General features: G+C 52.5%; 2 protein-coding genes across 5 annotated transcripts in view; one reads left to right on the top strand and one right to left on the bottom strand.

Moving 5' to 3' along the window:
• Positions 1–15936, top strand: part of KCTD3 (potassium channel tetramerization domain containing 3) — a 48018-nt gene extending 32082 nt beyond the window's left edge. For 2 of the 4 annotated variants that reach the window (XM_054712931.1, XM_054712928.1), the window contains exon 18: positions 263–2271. In XM_054712931.1, the coding sequence (XP_054568906.1) occupies positions 263–821 (559 nt within the window). In that variant the 3' untranslated portion in view covers positions 822–2271. Of the gene's footprint in view, positions 1–262; positions 2272–8988; positions 9071–15871 lie in introns of those variants that run through there. The other 2 variants (XM_054712929.1, XM_054712930.1) reach the window with 2 other exon arrangements.
• Positions 1–16032, bottom strand: part of USH2A (usherin) — a 407070-nt gene that overhangs the window by 12465 nt on the left and 378573 nt on the right. Inside the window, exons 65-71 of the mRNA XM_054712927.1 lie at positions 13701–13939; positions 12557–12765; positions 10305–10481; positions 9037–9120; positions 6270–6514; positions 4749–4967; positions 3035–3141 (exon numbers count right to left, since the gene is read on the bottom strand). Coding sequence (XP_054568902.1) covers positions 3052–3141; positions 4749–4967; positions 6270–6514; positions 9037–9120; positions 10305–10481; positions 12557–12765; positions 13701–13939 — 1263 coding nt within the window. The 3' untranslated portion in view covers positions 3035–3051. The remainder of the gene's footprint in view (positions 1–3034; positions 3142–4748; positions 4968–6269; positions 6515–9036; positions 9121–10304; positions 10482–12556; positions 12766–13700; positions 13940–16032) is intronic.

The raw sequence follows: 16032 nt of genomic DNA, 5'->3' as shown, positions 1-16032 counted from the left end.
GGTGTACACCTGGAACCAGTAAATATTTTATGCCACAGTCACTGGAAACAGGATCCTGCCTCACTGACTACATCTGGGATATTTGCATGGGTAGTTTATACACACGTAATTTTATATATAAAGCACTTAAATGTACTTTTACAGACAGAAATGAGAACGCAGCATCTTTGCATAGTTAATGTGTATGTGCTGTGGTTTCATTCCTGAGATGTGCCCCTGGAGCATCTCAGAGCCCTGACCTGCGATTTCTAAACCGTTCCAGCCTCCAGCTGCAGCACCACGAGACCATCCACGAGGCAGCGACGTACGGCTCCGTGCGGCCGTACCGAGAGAGCCCTCTGCTCGCCCGGGCGCGGAGGACCGAGAGCTTCCACAGCTACCGCGACTTCCAGACCCTCAACCTGAACAGAAGCCTGGAGCGCGCCGTGCCTGAGGACGCCACCACGGGGCCCATCCAGGCGGAGGTGAAGCGGGCGGCGGGGGACAGTGCTGGGCCCGAGGGCCAGGCTCCTGGAGCCGAAACGCGAAGTGCGAGAGAGTCGGATGGGGGGTCGGAAGCGCACAGAGCAGCCGAAGCCGTCCCGGAACCCAAGAGGAGGGCGCCCGAGGACGACGGTGACAAGGGGGAGCTCCGCAGGAAAGGCGGCTTCGACGGAGGAGGGTTCCTGGGCAGGAAGAAAGGGCCCCACCTGGCCTCCTCGCCCAGCACCTCCGATGGAGGCACCGACTCGCCCGGTACTGCGTCCCCCTCTCCCACCAAGACCACGCCGTCCCCTCGGCACAAGAAGAGCGACTCCTCGGGGCAGGAGTACAGCCTGTGAGCGCCCCTGCAGGTGGGTTTGTTCGCTTAGAGCAGGGGTGGGGGGCCTTTTCCTGCCAAGGGCCCTGTGGGTGTTCGACAGCATGCGCAGGCCACGCGGGTTATCAACTTGAACGTGAGCCTGCTGCATGTGGGCGAACACTGAACGCCCTCACCACCAATGCCGCGGCAGGGCCAGACCCGGTGACTCCTCGGGCCTTGTGCAGCCTGTGGGCCGGGCGTTCCCCATCTCTGCTTTAGATAAAGTCCAACTCCTGGGTCCAATACACTACCTTCTACACCAAAACTCAGTATCTTTTTAACACAATGAGACGGAGTAACCAGAAAAAACTAGAGCTCTTTTGACCTTTTTGAAGATTATTTTTAGGTTGGCAAGTACGTTCAATTGATGATCTGTAAAGCTAGTCCAGGGAGCTCAGAAACACGTGTCGTAACTACCCCACCTTAACCAGAGGGCACCGTACAGGTGAGCACCCTGAGAACATGGGCACCCACCGACCACATTCCTCACGTAGAGTATGCCTGAGGCCTGCCTCGCTGGTTATCTTAACTCACACTTCTCCGTGGAACTTAGTCTCTCACCCTAATTGTGATTGCACAGTGTTTACCTGCTATTTAATGAGGTGCTATGTTTGTGGAGAAATACCGTGTCATTCAAAACACTATTGATGTTGAACCACCAGGCTGCCCTGGTGGCAGGGAGTCGCTGAGGGTACTTATAAGTGTAGGTCATCTTCTGAGTCTCATTGTTGGGGTCTTAAATCTTAAGCATGCATCACCAATAGTAAATGCCCAAAGTCCACTTAGACTTTCTTTAAAGTGGGAGCAGGTGTCTGTGTTCGAACAGATGGACTAATAAGGACAAAGCTATGAGTGCCCAGAAGGGAACGCTACCCAGTGTGAGTCTGCCTCGTGCAGGAGCCACCATGTTAACAATCCAAACAATCAGTTAACTGCCACGCGTCCAAAATGGAACCACCCCATTTCTTCCATGTGCGCTGGAATATTTAGAATTTAAGTCGCCATGATTTTCTTTACAAACCCAGAGACGTCACTAACAAGTCTGGTTTTCAGATTGGGCGACCCGAGTTGGTCTGTGAGGTTGGTGGCTATAGACGCGCGTGGGCAAGGTCGGCCGCTTGCGTAGGAGACTTCAGCTCTGAATGTTCAGTCAGAGGTTTGGGCTGCTGCAAAAACGTTACTTGGAATATGTTTTAAATTGTTAATTTTTTGTATTTTTTTTTCCATGTGATTGGAATGACTTTCAAGTATCTGCAAATAGGGTAATTGTGAAGCATTAAGCATTTACTGGTGAAAAATGTATATATTCCCATTCCAGGAAAGAAGTGAGTAAAACTGAATAAATGCTTTAAAGTTTACCATATCGCCAGTGGTTTCACAACCGTTCTCCTGTATTTATTTATCAAGTCAAATAAAAATGATGAAGACTATGTGTTTTCAGTTGTTTTAGGAACAGCTAGCTGTTAAGTGTACCTGCATGCGTTTCCCATAACAAAAAAGGGCGGCGAGAGGGAGGACTCACTACGTGTGAAAGTCACTTACGGGGCCAGTGAGGGAAAATGGCAGGCGCAGCACAAGTTCGATGTTACTAAGGTTGTAACTGTCTGTCCCATCAAAGTTGGGTGGGAGAGAGAGAAAATGTAAGAAACTGAGTACTTAACCCAGCCTTTTCCAAGAGGGAAAGGCCGCTGGGAACAGACACGTCCCTAACTGTGATGCTGGGCCAGGTCGGGGAAGGTCCCTGAACAGTGTAACGGAGTACACACCCTCCCCGAGTGTGCAACCTCTGGATGACCCCGCCGGGCCTGCGGCTGTGACCATTAGAATAGCTGTCCTCACAGGGTCGGACCCGCAGGGAGGTGGAGGGAGACGGCAGGAACATGCTCTCTGGGTCGCTTTGCTCTGAGACTACGGACTTCTCTTCACTGGTAACAACTGTGACTGTTTGACCTGTGGTCCCCGTCAGACAGAGCCAGTGGAAAGTGTGGTTCTCAGCTTCCTCAAAAGGAGTTTCATGTGCATGGTGCCCCTTGTTTCAGACCAGACAACAAACAACCTCTCCTAGACCTCTGCTGGGGGACCTGTCCTCACTGTGTTCAAGGATGACGGAATGACAGCAGCGGTTCTGCATCTGAGATGTCAGGGAGAAGGCGCGGGAAGGGGGCGTGCGGCCCGCATCCCAGTCTCACTCACGGTTTGCAGGTGCCGGCCTACAGCTGGGTGTCGGTGAAGGTGGTGTGCTCCTTCGTCACGGAGCTGAAGCCCTTGATGGCGTCCATCAGGTCCTCCTCGTCCAGGTACTGGGAAGGAAGCCATCGTGTTAGGCTTGCTGTCGCAGTGCGGCCGCCCTCAGGGGTTAACCCCCTGCTCCCCACACTGAGGTGTGGTTGGAGCCTCCGGGCCTTAAACTCACGGGAAGCGTCACGTCACACGCACAGGTGAGCTACACACTAAGCCACCGTGTGCGTCATGGAGGCTCGCATTGTGCAGACCTTCCTCTTCCTAAGCCTTAAGTGTTCTGGTCTGCCACGCGGAGACAATGTATAAAAGTGGGTGGGCAGGTAAGAAAGTGTTACAAATGGAGTACTTAACGCAGCCTTTATATATGAACATACGTAAGAAGATGTAGTTCAGAATGCAAGCGGGGAGCTGGCACGCAAGCTCTATGGCCCCGTGCTCCCCTCACTGCCTTTGTGTCTGAGTAGGTTCAGGAACATCAATCACAAGGAAAGTTAATGCGCCACCTACTGGCGTCTTCAGAGCAGTCACAGCCTGCTGCCTGCTGCCTGCTCCCAGCACTGTGGACAGCAGGCACAAACGGCTCTGCAGTCACGTGATGTTTTTTAGGTCCCAGTGCATGAAAAAATGACTCTGTGCCTTTGGGCGAGGACACCCAGCACCTGAGCCACATGAACGTCATCGTGCATGTCCATCCGACATGATCCGTTAACAGCTCAGTGTCTCAACTGGTACAGTGACTCCTGCCACTTAGAAACTTTAGATCTGAGACGGGACCGTGGCACTGTGTCCTGTTAACATCAAGGAAACCCTTGATTTAAAAAGCCCATCACATGCGCAGCTGACGTGGCTCAGTGGCTGAGCATCGACCTATGAACCAGGAGGTCACGGTTTGATTCTCAGGACACATGCCAGGGTTGTGGGCTCGATCCCCAGTAGGGGCGTGCAGGAGGCAGCCGATCAATGGTTTTTGTCATTGATGTTTCTCTCTCCCTTCCTCTCTGAAATAAAAAAATACACATTTTAAAATGCCTATCCTACATCATCATGCCCAACAAGCCCACTGTGTGTTTTATTGTGTCACTGTGATTAGAACCTGGAGTCTGGGAACTTGCTTTAAGAGTCTCCCTTAGTTAAGAAGGGGTGAAGGAAACGTTAGAACTTGGAGAGAAGGGAAGGGAGAGCAGGAGGCTGGAAGAGATGCCGGTGGGTAATTCCGCCGTGGAGGGGAGTGCAAGCGAAGCCCTGAGCTGGCTCTGTTTATTACCTGCTGTCCACCAAGACCGTCCCGCCAGCAGACACCTGGGCAGTCGGTACAAACCAGGGACTTACTCATTCCAGTCACTGGGGCTCATGGCAAACATCAGAGCTTGTGCTTTGTGCTTCAGTTTGGGGCCAATTACGTTTCCAGTCCCTTCTACCATGTACGTCTCTTCATTTGCTCATGAGTTTATTTTTTGAGCCCTACTGTGTGCTAACACGACAAAACGACCTTTCTACCCTGCTCGTCAAACAGTCACAGCGACACCAAGTAAGCTGGTGGGTGAAGGGGTGGAGGGGTGCTCTGTGCGGGGGGAGGCAGCCTTCAGCAGGTGCAGGAGGCCCACTACCTCGTGACGGACATCCCGCTGGGGTGCTGAGCGCAGGCCGCGGGGAGAAACGCACTCACCAGGCCGCTGTCGTGGCCCATGATGGTCTCCCACAGCGCGTCGTCCACCAGGACTTGCTTGTCGTGCAGGCCCAGCAGCTGGCTGACGCTGCGGTGCAGGGAGGCCTGGGAGGCCTGGCTGAGCTGGCTCTGGCTCGGGATCCGAAGGACAGAGATGCTGTGGTTGCTCCTGAGGCTCACGCGGGCCCCGGACCGCGGGATCTTGGTGTCGGCCAAGCCCTGCGGAGGAAGTGGCCGCGTGACCAACGGGACGCCCCGAGCAGCCCGATGAGCGGTGCCCTCCCCCGCCCCGCGCAGGGGGCACGTTGGGCCTGCCCTTGAGAAAGCGTGCATCTGGGCCCCGGCCGGTGTGGCTCCGTGGAGAGAGCCTCAGCCTGCGGACTTCTGAGGGTCCCGGGTTGGATTCCGGTCAAGGGCACGTCCCTCAGGTGCAGGCTCCTCCCCGGCCCGGGCCTTGGTTGGGGCTCCTGCAGGGGGCAACCAATGGATGTGTTTCTCTCACATCAGTGTTTCTGTCTTCCCCTCCGTTTTACACTCTCCCAAAAAATCAATGAAAAAATACCTTCGGGTGAGGATTAAAAAAAAAAAAAAAAAGGTGGTCTAAGACCTAGAACCTGATGAGGCCCGAGCATGCGCTGTGAGCAAAGTCCAGCTGCTCTTAAACACGGGCGGGCTCTGAGCTACCCCTCATGTGGACACGCCCCCCAGAGGCCATGCACCCCCACAGCACACGGAGGGCGCTACCTCGAAGTGCATGGTATAGCTCTTGAGGGTGACATTGCTGGACGCGTCCGACACATCAGCCACGGAGTCAAACTGGGGACAGACGGGGAGGCGGGGTCAGCGCTGGCGGCACTTCAGAGCGCATTCAAGTGCCTCTCCAGTGACAGCGCGGCACGCTCACTCCAACCCCATCCTGAGACGCGCATGTACACACACATCCGCACACGGCTGCATCCCGCGCCAGCCACACAGCACCGGCCTCCAGGCACCCTGCCCTTCCCTGTCCCCGACACGCCTGCTCCTTGGGCACCGCGGCCTCGTCAGGGGCTCCCCGCGCTCGCTGCCGTGTCCCGGGGAAAGGAGGCCCGGGAGGCGGACAAGGCTGCCGTTCACTCATTTCCACCTTTTAAAGTGTTGAAACTCGCCCCAGCCGGTGTGGCTCAGTGGACAGAGCACCGGCCCACGGACTGAAGGGTCCCGGGTTCGATTCGGACCAGGGGCGTGTACCTCGGTTGCAGGCTCGATCCCTGTGTGGGAGGCAACCAATCAATGTCTCTCTCTCACATCAATGTTTCTCTGTCTCTCTCCTCCACTCTCTCTAAAAATCAATGGAAAAAATATCCTCAGGTGAGGATTAAACAACAACAAAAAGAATGCTCTAGAGTTAGGCTCCCAGCCCTCACGTTCAGTCAGACACAACCACCACCCAGTCCCAGTTACGAGGCCCCGGGAACATGTCCCCCTAAAAAGGCGAGCCTTCGGGTCTGGTGCGGGGAGCGGGGCGGCCTTCAGACAAACCATGTGGGTCTCCCCCGGGGGACAGACACTCAGCGGGGACGCCCTCTTCTGCACGGGAACGAGCGGCGGCCTCTCTCGGATGAACGGCTCTTTGTGGATCTTCCTCTGCAGAACCAGGGACAGGAAGATGGCCAGCAGGATGAGGCCCAGGACGGCCATGAGCACGATGAACCACAGCTCGCCGTAGAACTCGGTGCCTCTGCTCCCCGACCCCTTCTTCCCGCCGGGCGTGGTCAGCACCAGGCCTGCAGGACCCGGGGGAGGAGGGGGAGGGGGGACAGGTCATTCCGGCGGCAGGTCTGCCATCTCCCGCCCCGTGCTGGGCAGTAAATGGGGAGGGAGTTTGAAGGGAGGTGACCTAGTGACCTGGAGTCGACTTCTGACAGCTCCGTGGTGCCTCAGGGGCTCTGCTCCCGCACCTCTAAGATGAAGAGTTGGGGTCACAGCGCAGGTCAGAAGTCCCCTAATTAGGGACCGATGTGTGTTGTTTGGTTACAATAAAAGCGCCACCTCGGCTGTGCCCTCGAGAGCCGGGTTGCCGGTCTGCGTGGCGCAGGGCCGGGCCGCAGCTCCAGAAGTCGATCTGACGGGCCCAGTGGACCGCTGCCTGAGGACGCCCGGAAGGAAAGAGCCCTCGGAGCGGCAGGAGGGAGGTGAGCCCGGCCTGTCCTTCCTGCTGGGAGGCTGCCTCCAGGCAAGAGGACGGCAGCAGGGAACACGCTGCATCATGGAAATGAGAGCTGACTGCTCACGGGGGCTGGACGATACATCGTGGAGTTTCCTGTGACTTTGCACAGTCCTCGGAGTTCCTTTTCTCGTGAGGGGGAACCTTTCTTTTCAAAGTCCCTTTCACTTTGAGGGACTCGACCCATCCGTGGGCTGTGCTCCCTTTGGGGACCTGGTCCACTGGGAGGGGCTTCTGTACAGGAGCGGGTGCCTCGCCCAGCTGGTGTGGCTCAGTGGTTGAGTGTTGACCTCTGAACCAGGAGGTCACGGTTCACTTCCTGGTCAGGGCACATGCCCGGGTTGTGGGCTCCATCCCCAGTGTGGGGCATGCAGGAGGCAGCCAATCCATGGTTCTCTCTCATCATTGATGTTTCTCTCTCTCTTTCTCTCTCTTCCTCTCTGAAATCAATTAAAATATATATATATTTAAAAAAAAAAAAAAAAAAAAGCAGGTACCTGGGCCCTCCGCTTCCGAGTCTGTGCCAGGGGCCCGGGAAACTATGTAACAGACAAGCACAGTGAGGTGACTCTTACGCTCAATTAAATTTGAGACCCATTGCTAAAAAAAAAAAAAAGTACGGGGCCAACGGAAAAACCACGTTCAAGTTCTCATCTTAGGCACGAGCCTGAGGAGCACCGGGGTGAGTTCGGGCTCCCTCAGGCCTCCCCTCTGTGCACTGTAGACCCCGGCTGCTGAATTCCACCAGGCACGGCTGCTGCCCCGTGAAAGGAGACCAACCATGTGGGAACTGTGGTAGGCGCTCTCAGTTTTACGGGGCACCCAGACATGAAACGTCTGGGAAAGGGAACTAATTTTATTACTTTACATACTAAACCATCCTTGGAAACAACCTGAATGGTCACCTGAGTTTCAGAATAACAGGACATGCTTATTAAGAGAAAAGCCAGCTGCGTGTGCTGCACATCCGACCTGGCAGTACTGACCGGGCTGTCAAAGAGGATACCCGTCCATTCCCTTCTAATGGAAAGGGTGGGCACCTCTAACGTGCCCTTTGAACTGTAAAGTTTCATAGAAGTTACATTCAAAGATTGTAGGTAGAACTCAATTTAAAAGATGTTCCAGCCTTAGATGGTGTGGCTCAGTGGATAGAGTGTTGGCCTGGGGACTGAAGGGTCCTGGGTTCAATTCCGGTCAAGGGCACATGCCCGGGTTGCGGGCTCGATCCCCCGTGTGGGGCGTGCAGGAAGCAGCTGATCAATGATTCTCTCCCATCACTGATGTTTCTATCTCTCCCTTCCTCTCTCTGACATCAATAAAAATATATTTTTAAAATAAAAACAAATAAAAAGATGTTCCAAAAAGTTGCAATTCTATCTCTTCGGCTGCATTAGTTGGTACTGATGGCTGATCGCCACCTTTCACGGAGGATACAAGACAGACATTTCCGCCAACCACCGTTCAGGCTCGGAATCTGGAACACGGCCGCTGTGACCCACACGAGTAGGCCCCGGAGCCTTTCTCTTCCTCTCCTCTCCTCCCTGCGGCTTCCTCCACAAACCACGTCTCGGGAAACAAGGGCGTGCGCAGCTCTTCCCGGCAGAGTCTGTGTGGGGGGGCAGCTGGGCCATCTCTCTCCGGACCCACATGTCAGCGATTTGGCACTGAGGAGTCGGTCCTAACTCCTTGCCTCACCTCAGTTCCATGAGGGCTTTTGAAGATTTCCTACGACCCTTCCCACAATTCCTTCCCAAAGGCTATGCCAGGGGTCCTCAAACTACAGCCCACGGGCCACATGCGGCCCGCCCAGGGCATTTATCCGGCCCGCCGGGTGTTTTTGCCGCCGCTGCCTGTCCTGCTTAGCAGCCGACTTAGCAGTGTGCATAGGAATTTGTTCATAGTTTTTTTTAAACTATAGTCCGGCCCTCCAATGGTCTGAGGGACAGTGAACTGTTTAAAAAGTTTGAGGACCCCTGGTCTATGCTAACATATCAGCGCACGTGTGTAAACACAAGCACCTGCATGTTTCTCTAGAAAAAGGAGCAGGTGGTATCCTGGACGTGACGCGAGGCAGGCGCTTACCGAGGCCAGCGGAGGGGTCGTACTGGATCAGGGGCGTCTTGACGCTTCCTTCCTCCGTGGTGCACGTGACCTGGAAAAGGAAGGCTGGACAGCAGGTAAGTGACTCGGTCATCCACACGCACAGCGGCGGGCACGCTTTTAGAAGAACATGCACCACAGCAGGAACCCTCTGCAAACACAACTCCCGGGCAATGGTGAGGTTTCACCCAATACACAACTATTCCTAATTTTACCATTATGGAGCTGCAATTAGTGCACTAATAGCATATATATATATATGTGTGTGTATGTGTGTGTGTGTGTGTATATATATATATATATATATACCCTTCTAATATATATATATATAAAAGGGTAATATGCTAATTAGACCGGACAGCCGAACGACCTTCTGAACGACCTTATGGATGAAGCCGGGGCTGCGAGGGCTGAGGCAAGCCGCAGCGGCTGTGAGGGCCAAGCTCCTTGCACGATTTTGTGCATCAGGCCTCTAGTATATACGTGTGTGTGTGTGTGTGTGTGTGTGTATATATATATACACACAGTGCTATATATATATGTGTGTATAGCCAAAACCGGTTTGGCTCAGTGGATAGAGCATCTGCCTGTGGACTCAAGGGTCCCAGGTTCGATTCCGGTCAAGGGCATGTACCTTGGTTGCGGGCACATCCCCAGTAGGGGATGTGCAGGAGGCAGCTGATCGATGTTTCTCTCTCATCGATGTTTCTAACTCTCTATCCCTCTCTCTTCCTCTCTGTAGAAAATCAATAAAATTATATGTGTGTATATATATGTAACAGAACTAGGGAAGTTTAGAGCTTATATAGCAAAGTAAAAGAATTATCACGGTCTGGCCTATGTGGCTCAGTGATTGACCGTCGATCTACGAACAAGGAGGTCACTGTTCAATTCCTGCTCAGGGCACATGGTCAGGTTGTGGGGTTGATCCCCGGTAGGGGGAGTGCAGGAGGCAGCCGATCAATGTTCCTCTCTCATCATGGATGTTTCTATCTATCACTCTCCCTCCCTCTCTGAAATCAATAAAAATTAAAGAAGAATTACCAGAGGAGAAAGGATGGTACACAGAGTGTATCTTGTTCTGCATATGGTCTGCACCTGTTCCTTTAAAACTTACAGGTGTGAGTTTTCATGAAGGGACCAGAGTTGAAGTGGCTGTTGAGGCCCTGCTGGCCACGGTTCAGTGACCATCTCCTGACACTAGGGACCCGAGCGCCTTCCACACGGAGGTATAGAAGCCGGACACTCACTGCGGTCCCCTGTCCTCGGTATGTAGAGGGTGGTGTCCAGGCCACGGTACACGCGCTGGCCCCCGTCGGTGAGCACGAACTCCTTCAGCGGGCCGTGCGGGAGGAAGGAGCTGGCCCAGCTGACACACACCACGGTCACGTTGCTGGTCACCGAGAACGGGGCTTGGTACTGAGGGGCTGTGGGAGAGAAATCTGTGTGTGAGCGAAAGGATGGCCTCCGAGGGTGTGTACCTTTAAAAAATTATATCTGAGCAATAAATTGCTTGTAGCGTTGGCAGAATCCTTTCTCTGATCCTCGGTGTTTAATAAGACTGGCCCTGGAGGAGAAAAGACCACCAGCGGGAACCTGTGTGCAATGCTTTCTCAGCAATGCCGCACCTGCTTCCCCCAAAATCAATGGGGAGCAGTGTTTTATGAAAGAGAACCATTAACATACAGTGGTTCTGCTCCCCGATTGTGTTACTTTCCCCCTCTTTCAACAGGCTAAGGATCCTTAACACTATTAACTACAGTAGATGGCCGTTTTCATAGCAAATCAATATTTACTGCTACAAAGCCCCCAGGACTGGATGAAGTACACACACACACACACACACACACACACACACAAATATATATACATCCCCACCAAACTGCTTAGATGGTGAATTATGTCCAGTTGGCACCCATTCACTTTTAAAGCTTTTTCTTGAACTCTTTGTTTTCTGAGTGTTAAAGAGCCTTGCAAATAGCAGCGCGAGTGTAACAATTCAGGCCCCGGCTGGTCACTCAGGAGCGGAGCACATTAGTGTGTGATCAGGCCCGCGCTCCTGAGTGTTCCGTCAGACAGGAAGCGGCGTGGTGAGCGGCTCCAGGCCCGTTTCTCCTTCTGTATGCTGGCTCCTCGCTGTGACAAAGGAAGAAGAACCCTAACGGAGGCTCATCTTTCAAATGAGTCATTTGTTTAAACAAATGGAGTGACTTATCACCTTCAAGTCAGAAGGGATTTATTTCATGAGATCGCGTTTTCTCCAAAATAGTCCGTGCATTTGTAACCATGTTAAAATCCACCTATAAATTGGCTTTTTAAAAAATATATATTTTTTTATTGATTTTTTTACAGAGAGGAAGGGAGAGGGATAGAGAGTTAGAAACATCGATGAGAGAGAAACAACCATCAGCTGCCTCCTGCACACCCCCTACTGGGGATGGTGCCTGCAACCAAGGTACATGCCCTTGACTGGAATCGAACCTGGGACCCTTCAGTCCGCAGGCTGATGCTCTATCCACCTGAGCCAAACCGGTTAGGGCTAAACTAAATTGGCTTTTAAGAAAAGAAAGAATTGAGTGGTGGGGGGAAAAAGGATACCCATTTCTGTGCAAATTAAATCCATCTGTTGTGAATGTTAGAAACTATAACAAAAATATGGAATAACTGTGCTTTTTTGATGAGAAGATTCGTAGGAAAGGGACAGAGGATGCTGAAACAGCAGCAGCAGGGCAGCTGATTCTTGATACACGTTGCGTTTGCCATTTTTAAACCACGGACGCGCATGCCTTATGAGACCTGAGAAGCAGCTATTTCTCAGCAACGTGAGGCGGCCTCGGTTACCGAGCGCCCTGCCCTCCTGGACCCCGCCGGCCTCTGCTGGTCCTCACGGTGCCCTGGCTCCGTGCTCTGTGGACATGCCACAGACTGTGCCACGTGATTTGAAAAGAGGAGGAGGGACAAACTTATTAAAAAAATCACCTCAAATACCTGCCCATTTTCTTCCTTCCCATTCATCGACTTCCTCTAAGTTGGGTTTCACCTCATTCATTGCTACAGGAAAAATCTAAGTTCACCCTTAAAATCTCCATGTTATTAAGTGCAAGAGGCATGCTTTTTGTTGTTGTTGTTGTTAATCCTCACCCGAGGATCTTTCCCCTTTTATTTTTAGAGAGAGTGGAAGGGAGGAGGAGGAGAGACTATGAGAGACATCGATGTGAGAGAGACACGTGCCCTGACCAGGGCCAAGAATCAAGCCTGCCACCCAGGTACATGCCCTCGATCGGAATCGAACCAGGAACCGTTCAGTCCACGGGCTGGTGCTCTAGCCACTGAGCCACCCGGCTAGGGGGTGAGGCATGCTTTCTAACAGTCACCTGCACTGCCGTCCCAGTGGCCGTCCATGCAATGGGACCTGCACCCAAACCCTTCCATAAAACGGGCTTTCCCTGCCCTTCCTCCCTTCCTGATCGGCTCTGCTGGCGGGGCGGCCGCTGCTACTCACGCTCGCTCTGGGTGGTGAAGCGGGTCCACTCCGAGGCCGCGCTGCCCGCCGGGTTGTGGGCCACGACGCGCAGCCTGTAGGTGGTGTAAGGCTGGAGCCCCCCCAGGCTGGCGCTGGGCCCCGGGCCCCGGTACTGCGTCTCCGTCTGGCTGTGGGTGCAGGGGGCGTCTGTGGGTGCAGGGCAGGCCCTGTGCAGCTGGAGCTCGTAGCTGGGAGGAGAAGGGACAGGTCAGGAGAAAACGGGACAGGGCATCAGTTTAGCTCTTGTAAAACAGGTTCTATTTTGTTTTCATTGAACTACAAGCTCTTTAAAGCTGCCATTCATGGGGAAACGCTCAGACCCACTTTATTTCATTGTGTGTGTGTTTTAATTGATTTCAGAGAGAGAGGGAGAGGGAGAGAGGGACAGAAACATCGATGATGAGAGAGAATTACTCATGGGCTGCCTCCTGCTCGCCCTCTACTGGGGATCGAGCCAGCAACCCGGGCCTGTGCCCTTGACCGGGACTAGAACTGGGACCTCCTGGTTCACAGGCTCACACTCAACCACGGAGCCACGCCGGCCGGCAGGGGACAGACCCACTTTATTGGGCTGTTGGGTGAGCAGCAGGGATGACGAGGGAAGTCACACAGGGACACACCCTGCCGTCCGCCCAGCGGCTGCTCACCCTGTGGGCAGAGGTGAGAGCTTTCTCTCCTCTCAGAGGAGACTGAGAACACGGTTCCCCTCTGTGAGAAATGAGAAAGATCTCCTTTCCTCCCGATCGCTTTGAGTGAAATGACTCCTTCGTTCTTTCAAACGACGGTTCATTTCAATGTTTTAAATAAGATCGAGGCGATTCTGAGTTCACCGCAGGTCTGAATGTCCCAGCAGAGGCTACGGAATGGATCATTCGAGAACCACGAGGGAGGAGGAGCAAATTCCTCCAGTGAGTGCGAACACGGGCCAGGCAGCATCTCTCTTATTGAAAGACACGTTTGTGGCTCTGCTTTCTATCCTTAGTTGATTTATGACTGAAACGCTTTGCAGGGGGCAGGACCACTGAAATCAGCAAGTCTGGCCCATGTGCTAGAGGCATCTGCTCTCAGGAAGTCTGCAAGCAGGCCTTATTCTGGCTGATCCGTCCTTCTGACTGGCCGTTACCTTTGGATGATGCCATTGGGGAAGAGGGGGGGACTCCACAGGAAGGAGGCTGTCCTGGAGGCCAGCGCCTGGATGTGGGGGGAGGCCACCCCGGCGGGCGGCGCAGGGCGTGTTCTCAGCTCCGCCGTGGGCCCCCTGCTGCAGCAGTTGAAGCAGGTGCAGGCCTCCACGCCGACGGAGTAGGTGGTGAAGGGCTGCAGGCCGCGGAGGGTCTGCTGGGCGGCCGGGCCTTCCGACAGCTGCGGACAGAGAGGCTGATGAGGCTGGGCCCAGACCTCAGTGACAGAGCTGCGTCCCACACCCCACCTGCTAGGACTAGAGCCCCACGCCAGGTAGTCTGGGAGGTGCTCTGTGGATGTGGCTAGTACTTGCCCCCAAGGAATTACCACCCATTAGAGAAGCATGACTGAAACAGGCCAAAAATAATGATTTAAGAGATCGAAGTTAGAGGTAACGGGATAGAAAACACAAGGCATACATTGTCTATTACATTAAAACGCACCAAATATTGATCAAATTCTGCAGCCCTTGGAATGATGCCTTTAAAAAAAGCAACAAATTCTGTATTTGAATGATACTCCTAGTTAACACTCACCAAGCCCATGTTCTGCCATTGGTATTTGCATGTAATTTTTGGGTCGAATGGCCCCTCAAATCCATGACTGAGTTGGGTATTTAGGAGCTTGAACTATATATACTTGATATATTTGTATATTTTACGTATTGCATATTTTATAAATTACATGCATATTTAAGAGTTTGATAGTCCATCTTTTTCTCTGAGGGTGGTGGGTATATGAAATATCATAGTCTTTTTCTCCATTATGCTTGTTACATTATAAACTTTTTGGCTTATTTGGAGCAATTTTTTTTTTTTTTTTTACTTCATTGTGGTTTCATTAAGTCCTCTTTGGAACAGAAGCCGTCAGAAACTGGAAACTAGTTTTCACACTGACATACACAACATATAATTAAGAAGAGCTGTCTGTTATTGCAAAAAATTGCATACAATGCACTCCAAATATAAATTATCTTACTTCATTAATATTATCATTTTATAAGTATAGATAATCAAGGGTTGATTGTATTTACATCATCTATATTTATTGACTATGAAGCCCTGTAGAAAATATGCTAATTTCCCTTTAACATGCAATAGGAGACTTCCCTGTATCTGAGAGTTATCTGGTGAAACTGGGTTTCAGTATCTGCCACTCTGGCCTCCGGGGACTTCTCCACTCTTCCCGAATTGTTCCCTAAATTGGTCTAAGTAGTTTAGGATGTGATCCTGGGATCTGCACAATTTCTCTCTGAGGTCTGTGCGAACAAAATGCTATAATCTGTCCTTGTTCGTGAGAAAGGTAGGCATCACTGAGAAAAGAGACTTCCTCCCAAGGGCTCAGCCTCTCCACCTGAATAACGGAGCTGGCCTTCTTTTGTTGTTGTTAATCCTCACCTGAGGATATGTTTCCTTTGATTTTTTAGAGAGAGTTGAAGGGAGGGGGAGAGACGGAGGGAGGGAGAGAGAGAGAGAGACAGGGATGTGAGAGAGACACATTGATTGGCTGCCTCCCATACTCGCCCCATGGGATTGGGCCTGCAACCGAGGTACCTGCCCGTGACCGGAATGGAATGTGCGCCCCTGCAGTCTGTGGCCGACGCTCTGTCCACTGAGCCAGAGCAGCTCGGGCAGGAGCTGGCCGTCTTGATTGGGGTGGCCCTGCTAGCCAGTGGCTTGTGGGGCGCGTCTCCCCGATGTGCCCCAAAGGTGTCCATAAGCAAACCATGGCCCTAGAGCTTTGTGGACAGAGCTGCTCTGCAGTCCCTTCCAAGGTGTTAGAACTTTCTCGAAGTCGCTAACCCAAAGACTGAGTTTCCTGGGTGCTGTCAGAGATCTTGGAACAGCAAAATGAGGATTCTAAGCATGTTCGTTGCTCTAGTTTTATTGCTTTTTTTCCTTTTCATAGCAACACTGACACCACCCCCAATGGCCACCTGTCTGCCCCTCACATAGGCCACTACTACGTGAAGCGCTTGACAGGCGTTTCTAACTAAACTGATGTGATTTTAATATCCCTGGAATCTTGAATACAACCTTTAGCAAGTCCCTCCCTGGGCATTGCCGTATTTCCTGTGTGTGTCCTAATGCTCACTGCTATTTCTTCCCATAGGGATCACCACAGCGCCACTGAGAACAGACAGTAAAAAAGAAGGAGCAAGGAGAAGAAAAAGCAAGGGCACCATGATTTATTTTTTAAAAAATAAATAGCTCGGCTGGCGTGGTTGAGTGTTGACCTATGAACTAGGAGGTCTCGGTTCGATTCCCGGTCAG

The sequence above is a fragment of the Eptesicus fuscus genome, chromosome 24 (assembly GCF_027574615.1).
Source record: "Eptesicus fuscus isolate TK198812 chromosome 24, DD_ASM_mEF_20220401, whole genome shotgun sequence".
Classification (NCBI taxonomy): domain Eukaryota; kingdom Metazoa; phylum Chordata; class Mammalia; order Chiroptera; family Vespertilionidae; genus Eptesicus; species Eptesicus fuscus.
The sequence above is the reverse complement of the archived record's forward strand: the minus strand, read 5'-3'. Positions and strand labels throughout refer to the sequence as shown.